Here is a 24,824-nt window from a genome sequence, read left to right as displayed (position 1 = left end):
TTCAGTTTGTGTATTTTGTTACAGTAGACCAAATGGACTAGGCAGTTGGCCTCTGCCACATGGCTGAGTTTATGATATGTTAAAAATACTCATAAAATAGTGTCTCTGTCTACAGAGGGCTTACACTGTGGGATAGAAGGGAATAGTAGCCCATCCTATAACACAATTAAAGCAGGGTATATAAAAATTTCCCACAGGATCCTACTGGGCTCAGAAATAAGTGACCGAGTATAATATTGCCAGAGTTGCAGATATTTGTTTTTAATTCATCTGTCTCTGAAATCCTTTTCTTTAGTAACACATAATGACTCTGTTTTAGTCCCGTATTAATACTTTTTTCTATGCTTGGACTTCTACTGTACATTCTCAGCCAATGAGAGCTGGCCTGGCAGACTCTATAGTAACCTTAACTCAATCAGTTAGCACATCATTTTATCATGACCTCAGCCAGTGGCTGTTCTACCACGTTATTCTGAATTACATGGTGTGATTTTCTCCACTGTGGCCTTTCTTTGTGCCATTTATTCTGTGCAGTTTTGACCCAAAATGATTTACAAGAGACATGCACATGATCATTCTAGACATGCCACAAAGAAACAAAGACATAGAATCATGCTGATGGTAAAATGAGAGTTTTATGGTAGTTCTTGCCACCTTCAAGGGAAGAAAAGATCAGGAGGCATCTGGGAGTTGGTAGAAGTCCATAAACATCACTACAGCCTGAGAGGACTGATTTACAACTGTATGAATGGGAGTTGCAAGAATGACCAGAGCTATGTCATGACTTTGATGGACTTGAAAAAATGGAAGCTCAGTTGCCAATGTACCATGGTGGATGTGTCTCCAAAGATACTATGTTATAACCACTCTACATGGAGTTGATTTCAGCTAATGCTCGCATTTGCATGAATGCGTCCTGCAAGCTCCTGCTAAGTGGGGAATTCATTCACAGATAGTAGAAGCTATCAGAGATCTGGGAAGGAAAACATGGATACGGCTGGCTGAGATAAATGTAATCTCTGTACACCTCATCCATGTGCATCCGTGCACCTCTACCATCACACTGCATTTTAATTATTTATTACTCATTTTTGTTCACCAGAGGGTGAGGTCTTTGAGAATACTCCTGAGCTCTTTGTTCCATGTTGTGTCGTTGATGTCTAGTATAATGAGGCATATGTAAGTTCTCAGTAAACTGTTTAGTTGAATCGAGTTGGGCCAGCAAAATAAGGGAAAACATCTTGAAGAGGATGGGAATGAAGCTGGACCTTAAAGGATGAATGTCATGTCTGGCATCAGCTAAATCTCCAGACTCTATCCAGGGGACCCAGCTTCAGTCAAGGACTTAGAAACCTCAGGGAGAAGATCTCCTATCAACAGGGATGAGGAAGGCAAGAATAGAGCTAAACGAATGAGAGAGAGAAATAGGGAGAGCAAGCATTTATCTGTCTCTTTCTGTCTAGCCTGGGGAGGTTGGAGAGGGAGTAGGGAAGAGGAATTGTTACAATGGATCTGGTTTATGGCTTGTGCCATTTAGGATTCTGTAATTGACAGAGGTGCCAATGCAGCTATGCTCAACATTGTCTCTGAAATAAAGATTAGACAGCGAGCACATGAAAGGAAAACTGTTCTCCACTCACAATACCTCTGACATCAAACATATGGATTTCCATACCAAGCTTTTCTCTGCTTCTCAGTGGAAACCAACTAGATGTTCTACAGTTTATCAATTCTGGCTCCAACTACCCAGAGTTAGCACAGACCCCATAGGTTAAGGGGTCAGTCCCACATGACTGCTCTCACTTCAAAAGCCAATTGCAAATCCCAGGCTTCGGGTACTTGACACTGACCAGCTATAAGTCAGAGGTTCTCACAACTCCTTGGGTTCAATAATTTGCTAAAATGGCTCACAAAACTTGGGAAAACAGTTTACTTAACAGCCAATGACGATATACATAGGGCAAGGTATGTGGGAAGAGGTGCAGAGTTTGCACGCTCTCTGGGTGTGCCACCCTCCAGCTTCTCCGTGTGTTCACTGATCTGGAAGCCCTTAGGGTTTTTAATGAAGGCTTCATTACACAGGCATGATTGACTAAATCATTGGCAATTGGTGATTCACTCAAACTCCAGCCCTTTTCTCCTCCAGGAGGTCAAGATGAGTTTTCCACACCAAGCAATTCTCTAATTCTCAGCAGAAACCAATTAGATGTTATGTAATTTACCAATTCTTACTCTAACTACCTAGCGTTAGCACAGACCCCTGAAACTTCCAACCCTCTAATTGCAGAGTTAAGAGTCACCTTATTAGCATAAACTCAGGTATGATTGAAGGGGCTAATTATACATAACAAGAAATACTCCTCTCATCCCTATCACTCAGGAAATCCCCAGGATTTTGGTAGCTCTCTGCCAAAGAGCTACCCAAAGGGGCAGAGAAAAGTATATATTTCTTATTGTGTCACACACATCCATTATCTTGTAAGTTGAATAGTGCATTTGCATACTCTATAACCCAGAATTCCATGCCTAGGTGGATGTGCCCAAGAGAAAATTTAGCACATGCACACCAGAAGACAGGTATGATAATGTTTATAGTAACAAAGCTTGTAAAAGCAAACTTTGGTACTGAAATGCCTTTCTTTTGTTGAAAAGAAGTCAGTGCAGATGTCCATCAACAGGAAAATGAGTAAATTACCATGTTAATTTGTTTCAAACCATATTAAACACCAAACTCCATATAAATAGGATGTTGTACTACCAGCTATGCATTTGGAAGTGGGGATGATGATGAACAAGACAGGAACTCAGGGAATAGATGGCTCACTGGGGACTAGAGTGTTCAGGTACATTTCATGAAGAAGATAATACATGGATGGGGCCTTGAAAAACGTGACAGATCTACAGAACAGGAGAAGAGAGGGAAGGACATTCCAGAGTGGGATGATGTAAGCAAGGGCATAAAGGGGAAAACTGGCATGCAGATGTCAGGGAAAAAGAAGGCAAATCCTTTGAAACAGAGTTCAGTGGAAGGAAATAATAACGGAGAAGTAAATAGACTATCGAGGCTCTTAAATGTGCTATAGAGGCTCTTTAAATGTCCATAAGAAAATTGATCGAATTCTGTAGGTAAATTTAGAGTAAAGGAGGAACTCATGAAAAGTGATGTTTAGGATGATTATTCTGGTACTCTGGTATAAGGTGAATGGGGAGACTAGAAGAGAGGTTGAAGGAGGTGGATTGGAAGGCTGTTGTTCTCATCCAGCCTTCAGAGACAAGGGTCTTGGCTAGGGACAAGAGGAATAGAGAGTAATGATCTGAGAGGTGTTAACAGGTCTGGGTGATCAGATATGGAGTAGCATTGCTTCTCCCAAACACAAAGGTCTCTATGCCTAGCCCAGTAGCCCAAGGTAGAAAAACCTGGTTTAGTTACAACTTAGAAGAGACTAGGGAAGGGATAAAATGACCTGCTAGAATCATAGATGGAAGTTTAAGGAGGGTGTGTTGGGATAGGCCTCATCCTAGTCCTGTTTTCTTAAAACTTTTCTTCCCTCTTGGTATCAGCCTTCTCCCTTCCCACTGGACAAGAGGAGATGTGGAGAAATACGGAGAGTTACAGCACAGCCTTCCTGCCAGAGTTCCTTCAGACAGGCACTGTTAGTTTTCATTAACTGTGTGTGAATTTCTCATAAAGCTAAAGACATTCAATGTAAATAAATACTCTGCTCTCTATTCTGAAATTGTCCTTTGCACTCCTTTGGTATTGAAATGCCTTTCTTTCGCTGAAAAGTTTACATTAAAGAGTACAATTTTAGGGCGGGCACGGTGGCTCACGCCTGTAATCCCAACACTTTGGGAGGCTGAGGCAGGCAGATCACCTGAGGTCTGGAGTTCGAGACCAGTCTGACCAACATGGAGAAACCCTGTTTCTACTAAAAATACAAAATTAGCCAGGCATGGTGGCACATGCCTGTAATCCCAGCTACTCGGGAGGCTGAGGCAGGAGAATTGCTTGAATCCAGGAGGCAGAGGTTGTGGTGAGCTGAGATTGCACCATTGCACTCCAGCTTGGGCAAGAAGAGCAAAACTCCATCTCAAAAAAAAGAATAGTAATTTAAAAAAATATATTATTATCAGCCCTGTCCTGGCTCACAGAAAATAAATAAAATAAAAATAATTTAAAATGTTCTTACTTAGGAAAAGAAAAATTTGTTTGGTAAAATTACAAAGGTAAGAAATACTGAATATCGATGACAAGAGGGAACAGGAGCCCTGTGACTTGCTGGTGGGTGTGTAAGCTTCTGCAGCCACTTTTGAGAGTAATATCACAGTATTCAATCTCTTCCTTTGTTTATGCCACAAATACTTACACAGCACGTGCTATGTGCTGTCACTGTTGCAGGTGATACGTCAGCAAATAAGAAAAAATTCCTGCCTCAATGGAGCTTACATTCCAACGGGGGGAAACCTACCACAAACAAATAAATACAATTCTGGGTAGTGACAAGTACAATGAAGAGAAATAAAGCAAAATATGGAGCCAGCAAATGACAGTGAGGAGATACTATTTTAGATAGCACGGTTAGCGACCATCTCTCTGAGGAAGTAATATTTGAGTGAAGTGAGGAAGTGAAACTTACAAAAATCTGGGAGGAGAATAAGAATCTTTCAGGCAGAAAGAACAGGAAATGAGGCCCTGGAGCAAGACTAAGCATGGAATGTTCCAGCAACTGTTCTAAACACAATGTGGCTAGATCAGAGTGAGTGAGGGGGAGAGTTGTAGGAAATGAGGCCAAGGGTCAGAGAAAGGCCAATTTGTAGGGCCCTGTAGACCATGGGAAGGTGTTTGGAACTTATTCTGAGGGTACCTTTGGGGAATTTTGAGAGAAAGTAACACAATATGGTTAACATTTTAAAAGTATCTCTCTAGGGACTCAGTGACTAAATTACTGTACGAAAAGATCAATGTAGCAGGTAGAGTCATCAGGACTTGCTGATGAATTAGCTTTGGGTTTTGGAATGAGTGTGCGTGTAACTCACGAACATAATTCTGCAGTCTCGCTCTCAGGTGTGTATCCCATAAAGGCACTTCAGGGCTCTGTAGGGAAGCATCATGTCCTTACCAGTACCAACTTACATGAAACCTCCTATGTGCCAAGCCCTGTTCTAAGCCCTTTACATACGTTAATTCATCCAGCCCTCACAATATGTGCCAAGAAGTCCATTGTGGAATTGTCTGTGGTAGTTGAGGGTGGGCAGCAACTAGGATGTTAGGGGAATGGATAAGTGCAGTGTAGCAGAAGCATAGAATATTAGGGCAGTCATGGCTGGGTGCAGTGGCTCATGCCTGTCATCTCAGCACTTTGGGAGGCCGAGGTGGGTGGATCACCTGAGGTCAGGAGTCCGAGACCAGCCTGGCCAACATAGTGAAACCCCATCTCTACTGAAAACGCAAAATTAGCCAGGCATGGTGATGCACGCCTGTAATCCCAGCTACTCAGGAGGCTGAGGCAGGAGAATTTCTTGAACCCAGGAGGCGGAGGTTGCAGTGAGCTGACATCATGCCATTGCATGCCAGACTGGGTGATAAGAGCAAAATTGCGTCTCAAAAAAAAAAAAGAATATTAGGGCAGTCAAAAGCAATAAATATGATGCATGTAGGGCAATCTGAACAAATTTGAAACATCTGGGATTAATTTTTAAAAGTAGAAGTGAATATAATATCTAGAACACAATGCCACTTATTTAAATTAACAACAGTAAATATTTCTCAAAGATAAAAATTGCATGTTATACCTAATGTAAATGACAAGTTTATGGGTGCAGCACACCAACATGGCACATGTATACATATGTAACAAACCTGCACGTTGTGCACATGTACCCTAGAACTTAAAGTATAAAAAAAATTGCATGTATATGGGAACACACAGTAAACATTGTACAGTGGGTGCTTACGTGGAGGGGAGGAGAACAGTAATGTGGATGAAAGTCGACAAGGTAAGACAATAAGAGGGGGAACTTGCAAAGACCAATAATGACAGCGGGCCATGAGCAGCATCTTGAATCCCTGACAATCAGAGAGATAAGAGAACAGATTTTGGAGACAGACTTCTATTCAAATCCCAGTATCATCATCTCAGTTTCCTCATATGCAAAACTGGGATATTAATAATTCTTCCTCAAAGGGCTTTACAAGAATTAAGTGCAGTAATATCTGTGAAGCACTTAGCATAGTGCCTGCCACATGCCGAGACACTAAAGTGAGCTGTCATCAGCAACAACAGCATTAGTTCATTACTGTAAGTATCACTGAGAACATTTTATCACCAGAATGCTTATCAAATGGTAACATATATTGTCCAGATGTTATGTTGTGATAGGCCTCAAATAATTGCTCAAGTTACAAATGATAATTTCTAAATTTTTCTGCATTGTAAAGGAGTGAAGAATTAGAAATTCTGGGGAAAAGTCCTAGATGGAGTAAAAAGACTCACTTTGGGAAAAACTTAGAGGAGAGCCTAGAATAAATAAATATTTCATGGGAAATGTTTCAAGTCAAATTCTGAGCACTATATAATAGGAACACTATGGATGATTCCAGAGGTTTCTAGGGAAGACTATACAGTTCACAAAGTTTTGGTGTACTAAGGTTTCTTCTGAATCCAGTAAAGGGGCTGAGATCTGTGCTCTGGGGGATGAGAAGCCAAAATAGAGCCAGCTTGTGTTGCCTGAGAGGACAGCTGACAACTGCATTGCATTCTTACCATAGAGGTGGTGGCTTGGTGCAGAAGTCAGACCTCTGTGGCAGGCTGTGGATCATGTGGGAAGCCACACACTGGCCCTGAGACAAGGAATTAGCAGGGTGGAGGGAAAGCACAGGAGTGCTGCTCAGCCCAGGCACTCCTAAAGCAGGCAGGTGATCATCCCTGTTCCCAGTAATTAGTACTTCTCTGCCTCCCTCACTCTTGGGCACATTATCAAATATGTCCCTACTTTGTTTGAAATCTACAGGACTCTGTCTCTTTTATTAAAACCTGCACTCAAAATATGATCTGAAGTGACTAGCATAATTTAAGTGACCAGCCACATTTTCCTAAGAAGCATTTGCATTTTTAAAAGGGGCTAGTCCATTAAGCAAATTATGAGGGAATTCTCAGAGTGGAACTTCAGGCATCAGCAAGAGGGGAAGATACTAGACTTACTGGGAGTTGACAGTACTTGATAATTGATCTCCTTCCCATCAGATTTCCAAGGGATCAAGGTGTCCCAGTTCTAAACAACCACAGTTAAGGACAGGATAGAGTCCAAGGAGACATACTATCAGGCTGGAAAATTCATTAAGTATTTACATGAAAATTCAGGTTCCTCATTGCTCAGGTATGGTCACATGGCTCAGAAAGCACAAGAAGTGGAGCCCCGAGGTCAGATCTGAGAGGCTTCTGAGGGGCCGATGCAGTGACTTCTCTGCTGCAGGTCAGGAGTCCTAGAACTGGGGCATGGTTGGGGAGGGGTTGCAGGGAAGGGTGGGAGGAAGGAAGAAAGGAACAAGTGAGTGGAAGTGCCACAGGATGAGCTCATTGGGATGGGTAGGAAAGAAGAGTTTTCTAACTTCTTAAGAATTTAAGAATTTATGAGAACTCAAGATTTCAGGAAGGGAGGAAGAAGAAACACATTGCATTTCTATCCTTGACTGGGGAACTAGATGATAGGGATGTGAAGGGTGGTTGGTGAGTCATGCCTTTTCGTCTACTCATTGTGGGAGGATGTGAGCTCCGGGGGCAGGCAACCCAGCACTGACCTCTCTAGGTCTCACGCCAATGTCTGTCATCAGGAGTGAGCAGGAAAAAGGACCTTAAGGACATAAGGCTGTGTCTTCCTCAGCTGAGCCTTGCAGGGCTGGCTGGAAGGTGGAGAAGGGATGGGATGGGAGTGGGATGTCAATGGGAGCCTGAAGATGGCAGGGTCATCTGCTGGAGCCTGGGGTTCTATGGGGCTCTCTTGTGCTGTGGAAGGCACAAGTTCTACAGGCCTTCCTTACAGCAGTCAGGGCTGGCCTGAGCTGTGAGGTGGCTATAGAGGCAGTAGATGAGACAGTGCCTGGCACTTGGGATACCTGATATTCAGCCTGTTTCCCACTCGTTCCAGTCTGCCATCTTCAGGAACTAGGAGTGGGTAGGAGAAGCAGCAATGTCTCCTAGTACTCAGTGGCATCCGCTGGCCACCTTCTTTCTCTCTGTTCCCCATCTCATGCCAGTGCATCTCCATCCTTCTGCAGCTGCTGCAGTCAGATCCACCATGTGGGCCCTGACAGCCCTTCTGCTCCTGGGTGAGTCCGCAGTGAGGTAGCAGAAGAGCTTTGGGTGGTGGAGAATAGGGTGGACCAAGGTATGGGGAGAGGAGGGTGGGTATCCAATCTTCAGTTTCCAAGTGGTTCATTATCTATTTTTGGAGGGGTGAAGAAGAAGGGACTTTCTCAGAGCTTGGGAAACCAGGGGCAGAAGAAGAAAAACAGGTTTTGGGACCATTCAGCCTTTCTTGTCGTCAAGAGTCTCTCTCCTCTCATCACCAACATTCTCCTTCTCCTTCCTCTTCCTTCTTTCTTGTTCTGCAGTTCCAAGCAGTGGGCAAGCTGGTGAGTCTTATACATTTCTCATTCCAATTTTCTACAGCTTCCACTCCAACCCCCTAAGTGATCTGCTCAAGTAGACTCCTCACTTCTTGGCTGCTCTGGGATAGTGTCTCTTCCCACTCTCGTCAACCCCTGGGACTAAATTTTCTTGAAGGCATTTAGAAATGGGTGCTGGCTGATGGACTGATAGTCTGTAACCCAATGAATGTGATCTCCTCTCCTGCAGGGATGGGTTAGTACATGGGCTGGGGCCTGGGAGCTGGGGTTTCCTAAGATTTCCCAAACTCAGGTAGTTTCTTTGGGCACCTCACCTTGGTTCTCTTTGCATGCTGCCCCCTCTCACCCCACCTCCCACCCCAGCTACTCTAGAGAAGCCCGTATTGTCTCTACATCCACCTTGGACAACGATCTTCAAGGGGGAGCGGGTAACTTTGAAGTGTGATGGATACCACCCACTGCTCCTGGAGCTCCGGCCCATCAGCACTCTCTGGTATTTGGGCCACCTACTTCTGCCCTCTCACAAGAAGAGCATTGAGGTGCAGACACCAGGGGTGTATCGATGCCAGACACGGGGAGCACCTGTCAGTGACCCCATCCACCTCTCTGTATCCAATGGTGAGTGGTCTGAGCATGAGGGGAGGGGGAGCACGTGTCTCCTCTGGCAATACTAGCCCTCTGGTGGGAGGGGACACTGGGCCAATCCCAAGGTGCAGGAAATAAGGGCCACACTGGGGCCTATCTTAAGTCTCTGGAGCAGGTAGGGACCTGCATGGCACTATGCGAGAGATGCAGTAAGGCATGCCTAGCCCCCAAGGTTCCCTTACCCTCCTGCCACAGTGTGAGGCACAGTGTGAACATTTCTGTTTGTTTCTGAGACCAGCTCAGAAGAGCAAAGGCTCCAAGGACCTGGAGTGCTGGACAGAGAACTTTAGGGGGTGGGGGACTGAGCAGTAAAGGAAACTCAACAAACAGGAAAGGTGAGTTTCCCTGGCAGGCTGAGCACAGTTGGAGGATCTACTCTCAGTTGAATAGTGTGATGCTTCTCTGTGCCCAGTGTCCACATCTGTAAAGAAGGGACAATAATAGTATGTATCTCTTTGGCTGCTCTGAGGATTAAAAGTGAATTATGATTTGCTAAAGAAAAAAAGCAGCAATTGAACTGAGCACTTACTCAAAGTTTTATTGCAGACATGTATATATGTGTACACAGAAATCAGCTGAGAAACTGATTCTCGAGATGCTAGAAGGGTTTTAAAACAGGATAAGAAAAATTGCAATAATTTGTTCATTAAGGTACAGGATTGCTGGGCACGGTGGCTCAAGCCTGTAATCCCAGCACTTTGGGAGGCCAAGGCAGGCAGATCACCTGAGGTCAGGAGTTCAAGACCAGCCTGGCCAACATGGTGAAACTCTGTCTCTACTAAAAATACAAAAAAAAAAAAAAAATAGCTGGGCATGATAGCGGGTGCCTGGAGTCCCAGCTACTCAGGAGGCTGAGGCACGAGAATTGTTTGAACCTGGGAGGCAGAAGTTGCAGTGAGCTGAGATCGTGCCATTGCACTCCTAGCCACAGTTTGTATTCAGAATTTAAAGCACTTCACTCAATGTTCAGATTAGCACTTACACACACTTCATATTCATACTCTGTGGTTTCTTGTTCAGAAATCGTTGGTGATAGCAATAATTATACTGAGTGCTATAGGAGTAATTACTGCTTACAGATTGAGAGTGCATGTGGATTGTGGCTATTACTTGCAGGATTCTTTCTCAATGTACAACACCTAAAATGGCATCTGCTGTATGCTAGGGCTCTGTAAGTGTGCTATAATGATCACAGGGTAATTATGGGGTGCTGTAGGAGATACTTAAGGCTGTCCTGGGGTGTCAGGGATGTTTTCTAGAGGAGATAAGGTCTAAGCCTAGACATGCAGGACAAGCAGGTGAACTTAAACAGGGAAAACAGAGTCTTCTTGGCTGAGGAAATAGCAGGTACAAAAGCCTTGGGCTCAGAGCAGGGCCAGTTCTCTCAACAGTTCAGTATGGCTGGAACTTAGCCTGTTAGGAGTGGAAGGTGAGGAAAGTAGAGAGGAGATGGGGCAGGAATGAATACTGCCATGGTGAGGGAGAGGTAAGCAGGACCCAGTCAGGAAGACTCTGACACCATCCTAAGGAGGTTATAGTTGGTTCTCATGGTCAAAACTCTTTGAGGCTGGAGCCAAGTCTCTGGCATCTTTGCCTCCCTGGCTAAGTGAAAGACCAGCCATCCCCCTTCCTTCCCACTAACCTACAAATATATCTTGCACTATGAGGCTCCTGTGTGCCAACCACCAGGGAAGCCCCATCCCCTCAAAAAAGCAGTGGGAGGCCAGGCCCGGTGGCTCACGCCTGTAATCCCAGCACTTTGGGAGGCGAGGTGGGCGGATCACCTGAGGTCAGGAGTTCAAGACCAGCCTGGCCAACATGGCGAAACCCTGTCTCTACTAAAAAATGTAAAAATTAGCTGGGCATGATGGCGCGCACCGGTCATCCCAGCTACTCGGGAGGCCGAGGCAGGAGAATCACTTGAACCCAAGAGGTGGAGGTTGCAGTGAGCCGAGTTTGTGCCACTGCACTCCAGCCTGGGCGACAGAGCAAGACCATGTCTCAAAAAAAAAAAAAAAAAAAAAAGAGAAAAAAAGAAAGAAAAAGGAAAAGAAAAGAAAGCGGTGGGAGATGGCGGGGAAGGGAGGGAGAGGAGTTATAAGGAGAAAGCAGGGAGGCTGTGAGAGTGGGAGATCTCCAGGGCTGGACTTTCTGTGGAGTCAAGCGTGTCTGTGGTGTCTGTCGCAGACTGGCTGATTCTGCAAGTGCCCTATGCTCCAGTGTTCGAGGGCGAGCCGCTGGTCCTGCGCTGCCGCGGCTGGTACGACAAGGTGGTCTACAAGCTTCACTACTACCACGACGGCCAGGCCGTGCGCTACTTCCACTCCAGCGCCAACTACACTGTGTTACAGGCGCGCGCCAGCGACAGCGGGCGCTACCAGTGCTCGGGCACCATGCGCATCCCGGTGGAGAGCGCGCCCATGTTCTCCGCTAAGGTGGCTGTGACAGTGCAAGGTGGGAGAGACCAGGGGCCCCGGGAGGGAGGCAAATGAGCACTGAGAAATGCTGGGACAGGAGCTCGGCGGGAAAAGAAGGGGCGGAAGTTCAAATGGTTGCCACATGGCGGGTTTCTCTTAGACTATAGACGCTGTCTCCTCTCCTTTGCCGTGAAGCAGCGCTTGATCCGCCGCCTGCTTGGAGGCTGGTCCCTTTCCCCGACGCACACCCTGGCTTCTCACTCTGGCTGGGGACTCCCACAAAGAGGGCAGCTCTGGCAGGGGCAGGGGGCACTGTGGGACCGGAACGAAGGAGCGACTACCTAGCGTCCTGCAAGGCAGGCTCAGCGTCTCCTCTTCTAGGCTGCAGAACTCGAGCTGAGTGTCAGTCGGAATGTGACATGAAGCGTCTGGCCCGGTCCCTCCTCCTTTAAAGTTTTCCCAGTCCCTCGTGGACTCGGTCCCCCTGCCCCACATTTCAGAAGGCTCCCCTTCCCCTTCCACGTGGACACACGGCCTCCTCCCCTCCCTCCTTGGTCTGTGGGTCTGCAAGGAGCCCTCGCGGGAAACAGGAAGGAGCGGGGTCGCGGAGCGGTGGACAAGCCGGCGCCGTTGCTCCCCGCCCTCTCCGTAGAGCTGTTCCGGGCGCCGGTGCTGAGGGTGATGGGTCCGCGAGAGGCCCGCGGCGCGGCGCTGGGCGGGGTGGTGCTGCTCTGCGACACGCGCCTGCACCCGCAGAAGCGCGACACGCCGCTGCAGTTCGCGTTTTACAAGTACAGCCGCGCGGTGCGCCGCTTCAACTGGGGCGCCGAGTACACAGTCCCGGAGCCCGAGGTCGAGGAGCTCGAATCTTACTGGTGCGAGGCGGCTACCGCCACCCGCAGTGTCCGGAAACGCAGTCCGTGGCTGCAGCTCCCGGGGCCGGGTGAGTGCCTGCACATCCTCCCAGACGCCCACCCTGGCGGTCAGCCCTGCTTCCGCGTCTTGGCACCCAGGAATCTCCCCCGCCTCCCGGTCCCCGTCCCGCCCCCTGCCTTTCCCATCTCCCCCTCGCCGCCCTCCTCCTCATCCCTCTTCCGGCCTTCCCCATCGCCGCCCACCGCCCCACGCCTCTCCCCTAGCCCAGCGTCGAGAAGAACCATGCCAGCCGCGTGTGACTGGGCGTAATGCATTCACAGGTTCTCCCCTGGACCCGGCCTCCACCACCGCCCCAGCTCCATGGGCCGCAGCCTTGGCTCCTGGTAACAAGCCGCTTTCCTTCAGAAAGCCCCCGGTGTCCAGATCGGTCCCGTGGGTCACCACCGTCCCGAACACCACCTCCACAGGGCTGCAGTTCCCGGCAAGCGGCGCCCCGACTGCGGGGCCACCCGCCTGCGCTCCGCCGACGCCCTTGGAACAATCGGCTGGAGCCCTGAAACCCGACGTGAACCTTCTGCTCCGAGAAATGCAGCTGCTCAAAGGCCTTCTGAGCCGGGTGGTCCTGGAATTAAAGGAGCCACAGGCCCTCCCGGAGCTCAGGGGAACGCCCGAGACCCCCACCTCTCACTTTGCTGTGAGCCCGGGAACCCCAGAGACCACTCCTGTGGAGAGCTGAGGGGGCGGCTACCGTCCCCTCTGCAGGCTCATTCCTCCCTGGTCTCCTGCTTCCCCTCACGCGAATTTCTTTCAAAGCCATCTGTTTGCATCCTTGTGTTTTGCTGTGGTTTTTAAAGGAGCGCCCACGAAGCGTAGTGGCTGACGATTTCAACCTCACACAGCAGTTAGTAACCGCAAGCAATCTCTTTGAATTCTCACAGAATTCAGCAAGAAGTAGAAACCTGTTATTTACTACATTGTGATTTAACTTTGGAAGTGAATTTAGTCACCCGTAGCCTTTCAGATAAGCCTAGCCAGTACATATTTCAGCACAGGCAGTTTTTTTGGTATTTAAGTACATTGAGGTAACCGAGGACTTGAGAATATTTTAGGGTCAAGGTGTAATTATTCATAATGAATTTACTCTGTTGATATTAAAAAGACGTTCAGTCCTATTACTGATGAGTTTACATCTTCAAATAAATCCTGGGTTCTATTTAGTTTTGGAGAGGGAAAGTTGTTTGTGTGGGCCTCCCATTCCCTGGTTAAAAGGGTCAGAGTCTTTGGGAGGCTGAGGTGGGCAGATCACCTGAGGTCAGGAGTTTGAGAGCAGCCTGGCCAACATGGCGAAACCCCATCTCTACTGAAAATACAAAAATTAGCTGGGCATGGTGGCAGGTGCCTGTAATCCCAGCTACTCGGGAGGCTGAGGCAGGAGAATTGCTTGAACCCAGAAGGCGGAGGTTGCAGTGAGCCGAGATCTCCCCATTGCACTCCAGCCTAGGCAACAAGAATGAAACTCCATCTCAAAAAAAAAAAAAAAAAAAAAAAGAGAGAGATGCTTATAAACTTTTCCTGCCATGTGGCCACGCAGCTGTGCTTGAGTTTTTGTGAGAATGTGGCCTTCCATTACTTCCCAAGGACAGCTCACTCTATCTTTGGACAGCTCTAGCAATTAGAAATTTCTTCCTTACTATAATGAGCAAAATGATTTTGTTGTAACTTCTACTCACTGTACCCCCTTGCGTTACGTAAAACAAATCTAATTTCTGGGCCTCTCGACAGGCCTTCAGATAACTAAAGACACTGCTTAGCTCATGCCTATGTTTTCTTAAAGGTATACTCTTTCATTCAAATTTTTTTCTTCAGGGTTTTTAACTTTTTCAAATTTGTAATTCCTTCTCCATCCTGGCCTTTTTAAAAAAAATTTTATTTATTTTTTTGCTGTTAACCTATTTTTATTTTATTTTATTTTTATTATATTTTAAGTTCTGGGGTACATGTGCAGAATGTGCAGGTTTGTTACATAGGTATGCATGTGCCATAGTGGTTTGCTGCACCCATCAACCCGTCATCTGCATTAGGTATTTCTCCTAATGCTATCCCTTCCCTACCTCCCTAGCCCCCAACAGGCCCCGGTGTGTGATGTTCCCCTCCCTGTGTCCATGTGTTCTCATTGTTCAACTCCCACTTATGAGTGAGAACATGCAGTGTTCAGTTTTCTGTTCTTGTGTTAGTTTGCTGGGAATGACAGTTTCTAACTTCATCCATGTCCCCCCCACCCGCTTGTTTTTTAAATAGCATATCTCCAGTTTTAAAATTTGGGACCCATGACTTACTTACCATGTTCCTCAGATGAATGTGTCCAGGGAGAATAAGGCAGGAAGACAGGGTTTTATTTTTATTTTGTACAATTAAACAATTGTACTTGTGACAGGATGTCAAAAACGATATTTCAAGATACAGTGGACATGAAATTCTGAAGCTGGATCATCATATGCAGAATTTACAAAGGAAACGGTTGAGGATCTGTTCCTTGACTTTTGGACTCTGAAATCATGTCAAGGGATAAAAAGGGGCCAGGATATGGAGAGGAGAGAGGATCTGTGAAACGATTTATTTGCCATATTTCCCCCTCATAGTGGGGAGGTATGGGAAGCTTACCTCCTCCTTCTCAAGCCTGATGAGAGAGATACCCATGGAATCACCCAGATGGGTCTGAAATGTGTTCTCTGCAGTAGGGAGATTCAGGGAACTGGGCCTGACTTAGGCTTGAGAAAGCTAAAGTGAGCTATGGTGGTAGGATAGAAGAGCCTATTTTAGGATTAGCCAGGCCTACAAAAGATCCAGAAGCCACATCTATATGTATTTCTGTGGCCTATGAAAAACAGAGTGCTTGCTGGGCACAGTGGTGCATGCCAGTAGTCCCAGCTCCTCAGGGGGCTGCAGCAGGAGGATCGCTTGAGCCCAGGAATTCTGGGCTCTAGTGCACTATGCCCATTGGGTATTCATACTAAGTTCGGCATCAATAGGTGATCTCCCGGGAGCAAGGGATCCCTAGACTGCCTAAGGAGAGGTAAATGGCCCAGGTCAAAACTCTGTGCTGATTAATAGTGAGATAGCACCTGAGAATACCCACTGCACTCCAACCTGGGCAACACAGAAAGACACTGTGTCTTTATAAAAAGAAAGAAACAATAACAATAAAATTAAGAAGAAAGAGACCTGGTATGGGGTTGCCTTGGTTCCTGTACTATAGGGTCACCAGGAGGGGCAGACAAAGGCACCAAAAAGCTGGAGTTGCATCTGTATTCCTAGGGGCAGAGGAAAGAGGTGCAATGGAACACCTGGAGGAGAGATGCATCTGCCTTGAGCACAACACCCTAAGGAAACGGTTCCCAGAAATAAACATGCAAAAAGTCTACAAAAATGCTCATGGGAGAACAAGTTAGCTTTAGCCGCCTGTCAAATTCAGAGAGTAGGAAACAGCTCAGCCAAATAACTTTCTGTTCCCTTACCTATCCTCCCTTTCTTCCCTCTGCTCTCCTACTTTGTCCTATGTGAGAAGCAAAGGAAACAGATGCTAATGAGAGGAGGAGGGGATGTGGAGGGGGGGGTGGGGGAGAGAGAGAGAGAGAGAAACACCAATCAAGTCCCTTCCCCAAGTCAACACCTTAGCTGGATAAGTAAGAAGACAGACTTACCTTTGGATAAAGACTGGAGGTCTGATTAACATCTAGAATGGGCATTCTGATTTAGAAACTGAAACTATACTTGTAGCCTAAAGTCATTATAGGACTCTCCATTACCTAAAGAAGCAGGAAAATCATGGATATTTGCAAACTTCAATGTACACATGAATCACCAGGGCTCTGGATGATCCAAAGTTTGCCAATGTCCATGGCAAATGCAGATTGTGATTCAGTGGTCTGGGGTGGGACCTGAGAGTCTGCATTTCTGAGAAGCTTCTAATTGATGCCAATGTTGAAGGTTCTTGGGCCACACTTTGAGTAGCAGGGTGCTGTGAGCCAGGGAAGATTACCCACAGTGAACAAATTTTAAATTGACTTTGAAAGATAAAAGAGCTACATTTTGATCAGGTAATGAATTGTGCTTTTAACATACAAGTTACTCACTTTATTTTTCAAACATTATTGTGAATATAGTCTATTTGAAAACTTCACACTGTATTAAAAAAAATGTTAAGCCTATTTTTCTTGCCATCCTCCCACCCACTCCCTCAGTGGGTTATAGACGTAACCACTATTTAACAATTTGATGTGCACTTTTCCAGGCCTTTTATTTTAAAAAAGAGCTTTTAAAGTATATTATTATATTGATCAGGATTCAATTTCAGGGAACAGAATTAACTCTAGCTGGATTAAGTAGGAAGGAATTTATTACACAGTATTTAATAGCTTACAAAATGGTTGGGAGAGATGAAGAGACAGACTGTAGTTTGTGTTTTCAGCAAAGTTTCCCAATATCAATTCAACAAGGGAGTTGCTGCCTCTTCTGAGATCAGAAATTTGCCAGCCTTGGGTCACACAGCCATTGCTATGATTGAGAAAACAGTCATGAAAGAAGAGACACTGCTATTGCTATGGTGCCAAGACCATACCTGTCTTCTATGGTCCAAGGAATGGATGCTCAGGGCCCTGCCCCTAGCAGCACAAAGCTAGATCCTGGACACTAGGTAGGTACTATTGCTGGTAAAGAAAAACCAAAATCTTCCTCAACCAGGTTTCCAGAAGCAACATCAGCTGCAGCAGTACAGCCTCCGCTTCAGTTTTACCTTCCATGTGGTGTATAAGGGCTTCTGAGTGGCCAGACTTAAATTACACCCAGCACCTCACTGCAGGGAAGTCATGGTCCCTTTTATATTTCCAGGCTGTGCAGTTCAGAAAGGCACTTGAGATGGTAATGAGTGAATATTGACACCACCTCTACAGACAACAAAGGGGTTAGTCCTAGAATTTTAGTGCTGGAAAAGACTTAGGGATTTAGCCTAACTTGTTAGAGAAAGGAAATTGAGACCCAGAGAGCTGAAATGACTTGGTAGTGATGGAATAGAAATAGAACTCCAGCCATTTACATGGAGTTGAATGTAGCCTAATGAGATAGCTTCCTCTCCAGGACTCTTGATATTCTCCAGCCTCATTGGGCTTATTCCCTCTAAACTTACCAGAGAGATTGTTTTCATCTAAAGCACACCTCTTTGCTCCCCAACTTTTGTTTATGCAGTTAATTTTGGGGACCAAAATGCAGAACCTTATGCCTTATATTTATCTCTTTTAAATTATGTCTTTGTTAATGTAATAAGACAATTTTTGATCCCAGTACAATTTTTGATCCCTTCCAGCTTGTAACACATGCATATTAGGTAAGCATGTCTTTGTGCTCTAATCAAAATTACTTTTTTAAAAAGTTGAATAAAGCAGATAAAAGAAATTTGGGTGGAGCTCTATCTCACTAGAAATCTATTTCTTGATTGCTACCTATCTGTGTCGTACTCTTTTGGTATAATTGTTTAACCAATTACCAGCCTAGTTGACTGTTTTCTATTTTTTTTGTAAATTTTTTTTTTGACACAAAGTGTTAATCTGTCACTCAGGTTGGAGTGCAGTAGAACGATCTTGGCTCACTGCAACCTCTGCCTCCCGGGTTCAAGCAATCCTCCTGCCTCAGCCTCCAGAGTAGCTGGGATTACATGTGCTCGCCACCATGCCCGACTAATTTTTGTATTTTTAGTAGAGACAGGGTTTCCCCATGTTGGCCAGGCTGAGTAGTTGACTGTTCTCATATGGAGCTCATAATTATCTCCCTTGTCCACAAGGAGGTCTGTCCAGAAGCCTAGGGAAGTACTCAGTATATGAACATTTCCCTAATCTGCCTGTCTACTCATCCTGTCAAAAAAAGAAAGAAAGAAAGAAAGAAAACCAAAAAAACAGACTATCAGGGCAAGAGCATTCTTGGTAAGCTCATGCTGGCACCTAGTGGACACTGCTTCTTTTTAGGAGCGTTTACAAGCCCTTCCTGCAGTCATCTGCCCTGAGAATATCATTTTGGATTGGAGGCAGCCTTAAGGTTTGATAGCCTGAAAGTATACGGGCAGGTGGGACTTGCCCATGGAGTACCCCTGTAGCCCCAGTAAGGGGATTTGAGATCCTCTGTGAGAGGGCTGTGAACATGAAGCCTGTGAGGGACAAGGACACGAGACTGCAGGTGCCCCTGCCCATGACAGCACTGTGACTCTGTGGCCACCATAAGGGCGGATGTTGCCAGGGTGACTGAACACATGTTCCAGGACAGCTTGCAAAGTCTCAAAACTAATTCTCCTTTTTGCCTAGACATGCCAGGCACATTGAATAAAACAACTTCAAGTGTCTTAGCCTTCATGTCTCTGCCACCTTTGCCTCATCACTCTTTCTACCACCCTTTCCAGGCCTTATCTCTCATTTCTTTCACTCATGGGAAAGACTCAGCTTAAAGTCACCTATTCTAAGAATTTTTCCCAGCTTCCTCCAGCTAAAATGAATTATTTCTTTGTCCCAGCCACCAAAGTATTTTGTTTGTACTGTCAATTGAACGTATGGTTTGAGACATCTGAGAGAAAGAAGGGGATATATTTGGTGATAAGGAGATATGTTTGTCGGCATGACATTTTAAAGGATTTGGAAATAATCTGTGGACTACCCTAAAGTTTATAGGACTTCTGATTTTTCTAGTTCAAAAATCCTTTAGGGAATATTAGAGAAGGCATTATTGGCCTTAACTTTTTTGGATAGGGGCACAGAAGTTCAGCGAGCTTAACCAGCTGGGCCAAAGTTATTCAACTACTACATGAGAGAACCAAAATTTAAATCTAGGGTTTGTGCATGCAAGTCCAGAGCTCTTTCCACTATAACACACTGGCCTAAGTGCAGGCAGCAAAAGCTCTCCAAGGTTGTGAGGGGACCCATGGCCATTCTCTGCATTTTGTCTGTCTGGGGAAGAATGGAGGGAGAGGGTTTGTGCAAAATGTCACTCAGCAAACCCTGATGTGGAATGGGGAACATCTGTGGTCTCCCTTGCCCCACTCATCTGACTCTCTGTTTACCAATTTCTTCCGGAGTCAAAAAAGGAACTGAGAGCATGGCCCAAATATCACGAACCGGTTCCTGCCCCAGCATTTCTCAGAAGGACAGACAAACAATGTGATGGACGTGCTAATGTTGGGTTGGGTGGGGAGGGTCGGAAGTCGGGCAGGAAGAGTTATTTGCTCAGTTGGCCAAGTTATTCCTACGCAGTGAGAGGGCTTCAACTACCAATCCGTTATCGCTGGTCCTAGGGTTCTGTAGAGCTGAAATTATTGTCTCAGAATCTTGATAATAGGTGCTACAGAAGGAGGACACATCTTTACAAAGACAGACCTGTAAATGAATATGCAGACTTAGGGATGTGGTTGTGGCAGGGTAGATGATTAAGATCTACTTTTCTCTAAGTTCTCATGTCCATTGAATTCCTGGACTGGTTGCGTAGTAATTTATCTCTGCCCAACAGCTTTTCTCACCAGTCGCCCACAGCCACTTCTCTAGGCCACTTCTTCACCATAGCTCCAGCCTCTCCTGTTCTGCATCCTCTCTGAACTGCCTCTAGTGCAGTGGTTTAACTTAGAATTTATTTATCGCACCAATGAGATATGTTAAATCCATTCTTATTACGGCTCTGCAATGTGGCTATACTTATTCCTATTTTACATATTAAGGAGCTGAGACTCGGGAAATCAAATAACTTTTTAGGAGTATACGATTACCTATTAGTAAGTAGCAGGCCCAGATGCAGCTTGGGATTCACTTCTAGGTTTTCTCTGGCTTCAGACTGTGTCCCTCAAAGACAGTGCAAAATTTAAACTCATCACGTCCTAGGTACCTACCTTCTATAGAATCATGTTATTATTCTTCCATTTATATTTTTGTTCGACATTGTTATTTGGGAGCCTCAAAGTGTATTTTCACATCTGTCCCAGATCTTAAGTCGCATTAAGAATATAATTGTAAAAATTGACAAACATTTACTGATAACTCACGGGATGCAGGAGGGCACTGGTGGCAATGCTGGAAATATTAATAGAAAGAGGAACTTGTCTTTGGACCATGATGAGGAGGTGATGAGACAAAAGAAGGGATATTTCTCTGTGACTGCTCACAGAGATCTGCACTTATAGTAAACGTTCTATAGATGATAATTATAAATCTTAACTGTGACTATGCTCTAGAAGCCCACAAGTTTTGAGAAACAACTACAGTAAGAGGACTGGGGTCAGCCGGGCGCGGTGGCTCACGCTTGTAATCCCAGCACTTTGGGAGGCCGAGGCGGGCGGATCACGAGGTCAGGAGATCGAGACCACGGTGAAACCCCGTCTCTACTAAAAATACAAAAAATTAGCCAGGCGTGGTGGCGGGCGCCTGTAGTCCCAGCTACTCGGAGAGGCTGAGGCAGGAGAATGGCGTGAACCCGGGAGGCGGAGCTTGCAGTGAGCCGAGATCGCGCCACTGCACTCCAGCCTGGGTGACAGAGCAAGACTCCGTCTCAAAAAAAAAAAAAAGAAGACTGGGGTCACGTGTATCCACATGCGATCAGCCTTGTTACATAAAATGGGTGCCTTCTCAAAAAAGCAAGCCATCGCACACTTGACGATCTCTTAGCAATTATAGGAAATTTTTGCTTGCTCAATATTCATCAAGATTGCAGTTTCAGTGGTGATAAAAACAAATTGTGGCTCTGTGTGTGTGTGTGTGTGTGTGTGTGTGTGTGTGTGTATGTGTAGCTACTAATCCTAAGACAGAGAGCCTCTTCTCCTTTCCTTGACGGGAAAGCAACCCAGCTCCCTCTCTAGAGATAGCATTTCCTTCCTTGGGCCTAACATCCTGATTATTCTCTTGCAGGGCTTCCATATTCATTTTTCCTTTTTTCAAGACAAGTGCAGAGAAAACATATTTTACCAAAAGGCAAATAATGCCCCCTAGTGGCTAAGATCCTAAATACAGAAGCTGTTAAATTCACTCCCAGTTAGAGATATACTAAGCCAGCCTCTGTGGGCATTCAGTAGCAATTGAGATGTGTCTCCTGCCCCTATCCTTGAAGGAACTTATGCAGTAATTTTAGGGAATTGAGAAGGGAAATCTCATTTCTAAGGATACCATAATAAAATGTCAGTAAATGAACCCTTACGTTTCACCTCTTTTCCAGAATACAAATATCTATTACTCTTCATGGTGAAGAATTTTGATAATACTAGTTGAAATAGATAAATAAAAACTATATAAGAAGTACATAATGCATTTCATGTAAGTCTCTTTCATAATGCCCACTCCCAGAAATAACTAGTTAATGGTTTGATATACCATCTATCTTTCAACATTTTTCATATATGTGCATACATATATGTATTTTTAAAGTAAATGTGCTCAGACATTTCTACTTGTAAACCAGCTTTTAAAAACTTTATGATATAACCATACAATCCAGGAATACCACTGCTAGGTATATACCCCAAAGAAAGGAAATCAGTATGTCGAAGGGATATCTGCACTTCCGTGTTTGTTGCAGCACTATTCACAGTAGCCAAGATATAGAATCGACCTATGTGTCCATCGACAGATGAATGGATAAAGAAAATGTGGTACTCACGTGATAGAGTACTACTTAGCCATAGAAAGAATTAGATTCAGTCACTAACACCAACATAGATGGAACTGTGGATCATTATGTGAGTGAAATAAGCCAGGTAGAGAAAGACAAACATCACTTGTTCTCACTTATTTATGGGATCTAAAATTCAAAACAATTGAACTTATGGAGATAGAGAGTAGAAGGATGGTTACTGGAGGCTGGAAAGGATAGTTGGCGGTTAGGGAGAAGGTGAGGATGATTAATTGTTACCAAAAGAAAAAAAAAATAGAATAAGGCCTAGTATTTGATAGCACAACAGGACGACTATAGTCAATAATAATATAATTGTACATTTAAAAATAACTAAACGGGTGTAATTGGGTTGTAGCACAAAGGATATATAATTTTACATCTAAAAATATAGGATATATAATTGTACATCTAAAAATAACTAAAAGGGTGTAATTGGATTGTAGCACAAAGGATAAGTGCTTGATGAATGCGATGGATACCCCATTTTCTGTAATGTGATTATTACACATTGCATGCCTATATCAAAACATCTCATGTACCCCATAAATATATACACCTACTATGTACCCACAAAATGAAAAATAAAATATTATTTTAAAGAACTTTCTGATATAGCTAGCACATCCCTCTTTGTTCTATTTCTTAGTAGTTGCCTAGTATTTCACTGAATTGATAAAACAACCCATTTAACCAATCTATTACTTGTAGTCATTTAGATGTCTCCAGTTATTCAATATTATAGACAATGGATGCTGTATCGGCAGTCACCAAGATCATCCTCAGGCTCCCTCAGGCTCAATGATTTACTAGGAGGATTCACAGAACTCAGAAGCGCTGATATACAAAGTTATGGTTTATTAGAGTGAAAGGATACAGATTAAAATTCAGTGAAGGGAAAAAGGCCCAGGGGTGAAGTTCAAGAGAAGCCAGGTGCAAGCTTCCAAGTATGGCCTCCCAGAAGAATTTGTACAGAGATGTGCTTAATTTTCCCAGCAATGATGCATGGCAACATGTGTGAAGTATTGCCGAGCAGGAAGCTCACCCAAGCCTTGGGTTTTTATTGCGGGCCAGTTACATGGGCATGCGTCATCTGCATGACTGACCTTACCTACTCAATTTCCAGCCTCCCGCAGGTCAAACTGATACAGCATGGCCCAGGGCCTCAGGCATACTGAAACAGGCTTCACCATAGTCACCCTGTTAGCATATCTAGTCAAACTGATACAGTGTGGCATGAGGAGTTCGTCAAGGGCCAGTCCTCCAGAAGACAGACCATTCCTTGAACTTGCAGGGCTTGAGCGATCAGAGCCTGCAGAGTTAACCCTTTACTACACATACGTCTTTTATATTTATGATCTGAACACTGACTAGGCCTTCAGCAGCCCGTTCCCACAGGTCTGCTTCCATATATGTTCTCCACAGAGAGTATTCACATATTCGCCACTCTCCTCAGGCAATTTTTCCTCAAACTGGCTATTCTTCTCACAGCTCTATCCTCACAGCATATAAACTAGGTTTTTATTTCCCCCAGAAAATAGAAACCATCAGAAGAGAATGCCTTTAACTTCTTGCCACCAAACTCCTGAGCCTCCCTTCATCCCCACCCATCATTTTCTTCTTTCCTCTGGTTACCATGGAAAAGGTTAATCACCCACCTGGCTTTGGATCCCATTCCACGCCCTAATTAATTCAAAGACTCCTTTTCTCCTGTATCTTTAACTGTTTTCCCTCTTCTGATACGTCTACAACTTTTCCTATAGAAAAAGAAAAAGAAAAGAAACACCTCCCTCTTTCACACTTCCCTTTGGGTATGGTCTCTTCTTTCTTTCATCTTGAAAGATGAGTTCACACCTACCACCTCCATTTTCCTGCTTTCCACTTCCTCCTTGCCCCCTGCAATCAGGTTCCGTTTCCCCAACCCCACTCCCAACAATCTCACTGAAACTACTCTCACTATGGATACTAAGACCTTGTGATTTTTAAACCTGTTGAAAGCTTTTAGTCCTCACTTTATTTGGCCTCTCTAGTGTGACTCATCCTTGGCTTCTAAGATACCAAATTTTCTTATTATCTCTTCCACTATGACTCAGTTTCTGTTGTGGGTTCCTTTTACTTATGTGTCTCTTAAATCTTATTTTTCCTCAGCAATTGCTCAGTTCTTTTTGTATTTTAGTCTCTCATCCTAGGCAATCTCATCAATCCTATTTCACTCATAAAATGATGACTGGGGCTGGGCATCGTGGCTCACGCCTGTATCCCAGCACTTTGGGAGGCCGAGGCAGGTGGATCACCTGAGGTCAGGAGTTCAAGACCAGCCTGGCCAACATAATGAAACCCTGTCTCTACTAAAAATACAAAAAAAAAAAAAAAATAGCCAGGCGGGGTGGTGCGCACCTGCAATCCCAGCTACTTGGGAGGCTGAGAATAGCTTGAACTGAGGCAGGAGAATAGCTGAGGCAGGAAAATAGCTTGAACCCAGGAGGTGGCAGTTGCAGTGAGCTGAGATCGCACCACTGCACTCCAGCCTGGGCGACAGAGCAAGACTCCATCTCAAAAAGAAAAAAAAATGATGACGA

General features: G+C 45.0%; 1 protein-coding gene across 5 annotated transcripts; it reads left to right on the top strand.

Annotated features, from left to right (window-relative positions):
* Positions 1-7,885: 7,885 nt before the first annotated feature.
* On the top strand, positions 7,886-13,781 carry FCRLB (Fc receptor like B). Of its 5 annotated transcripts, XM_003258766.2 has the most exons (7): positions 7,886-7,907; positions 8,276-8,326; positions 8,612-8,632; positions 8,990-9,244; positions 11,459-11,725; positions 12,341-12,631; positions 12,885-13,781. In XM_003258766.2, exons 2-7 carry the CDS (start codon positions 8,296-8,298, stop codon positions 13,298-13,300), a joined length of 1,281 nt encoding a protein of 426 aa, XP_003258814.1. In that variant the 5' UTR covers positions 7,886-7,907; positions 8,276-8,295; the 3' UTR covers positions 13,301-13,781. The 5 variants fall into 5 exon arrangements, with proteins under 5 accessions (XP_003258814.1, XP_012367025.2, XP_012367026.2 ...); XM_012511571.2 differs by lacking the exon at positions 7,886-7,907 and having other exon boundaries at positions 8,282-8,326; positions 12,486-12,631; XM_012511572.2 differs by lacking the exon at positions 7,886-7,907 and having other exon boundaries at positions 8,282-8,326; positions 12,445-12,631.
* The last annotated feature ends 11,043 nt before the right edge of the window (positions 13,782-24,824 follow it).

The sequence above is a fragment of the Nomascus leucogenys genome, chromosome 12 (genome assembly GCF_006542625.1).
Source record: "Nomascus leucogenys isolate Asia chromosome 12, Asia_NLE_v1, whole genome shotgun sequence".
NCBI classification, from domain to species: Eukaryota; Metazoa; Chordata; class Mammalia; order Primates; family Hylobatidae; genus Nomascus; species Nomascus leucogenys.
Note: the sequence above shows the minus strand (reverse complement) of the source record. Positions and strands in the feature narration are given on the sequence as shown.

Excerpts from the sequence above, each read along its gene's own strand:
- FCRLB (XM_003258766.2), top strand. The coding sequence starts at position 8,296 with ATGTGGGCCCTGACAGCCCTTCTGCTCCTGG. Across the intron at positions 8,633-8,989 it reads TCCAAGCAGTGGGCAAGCTG|CTACTCTAGAGAAGCCCGTA; the intron begins GTGAGTCTTATA and ends CTCCCACCCCAG. Across the intron at positions 11,726-12,340 it reads GGTGGCTGTGACAGTGCAAG|AGCTGTTCCGGGCGCCGGTG; the intron begins GTGGGAGAGACC and ends CCCTCTCCGTAG.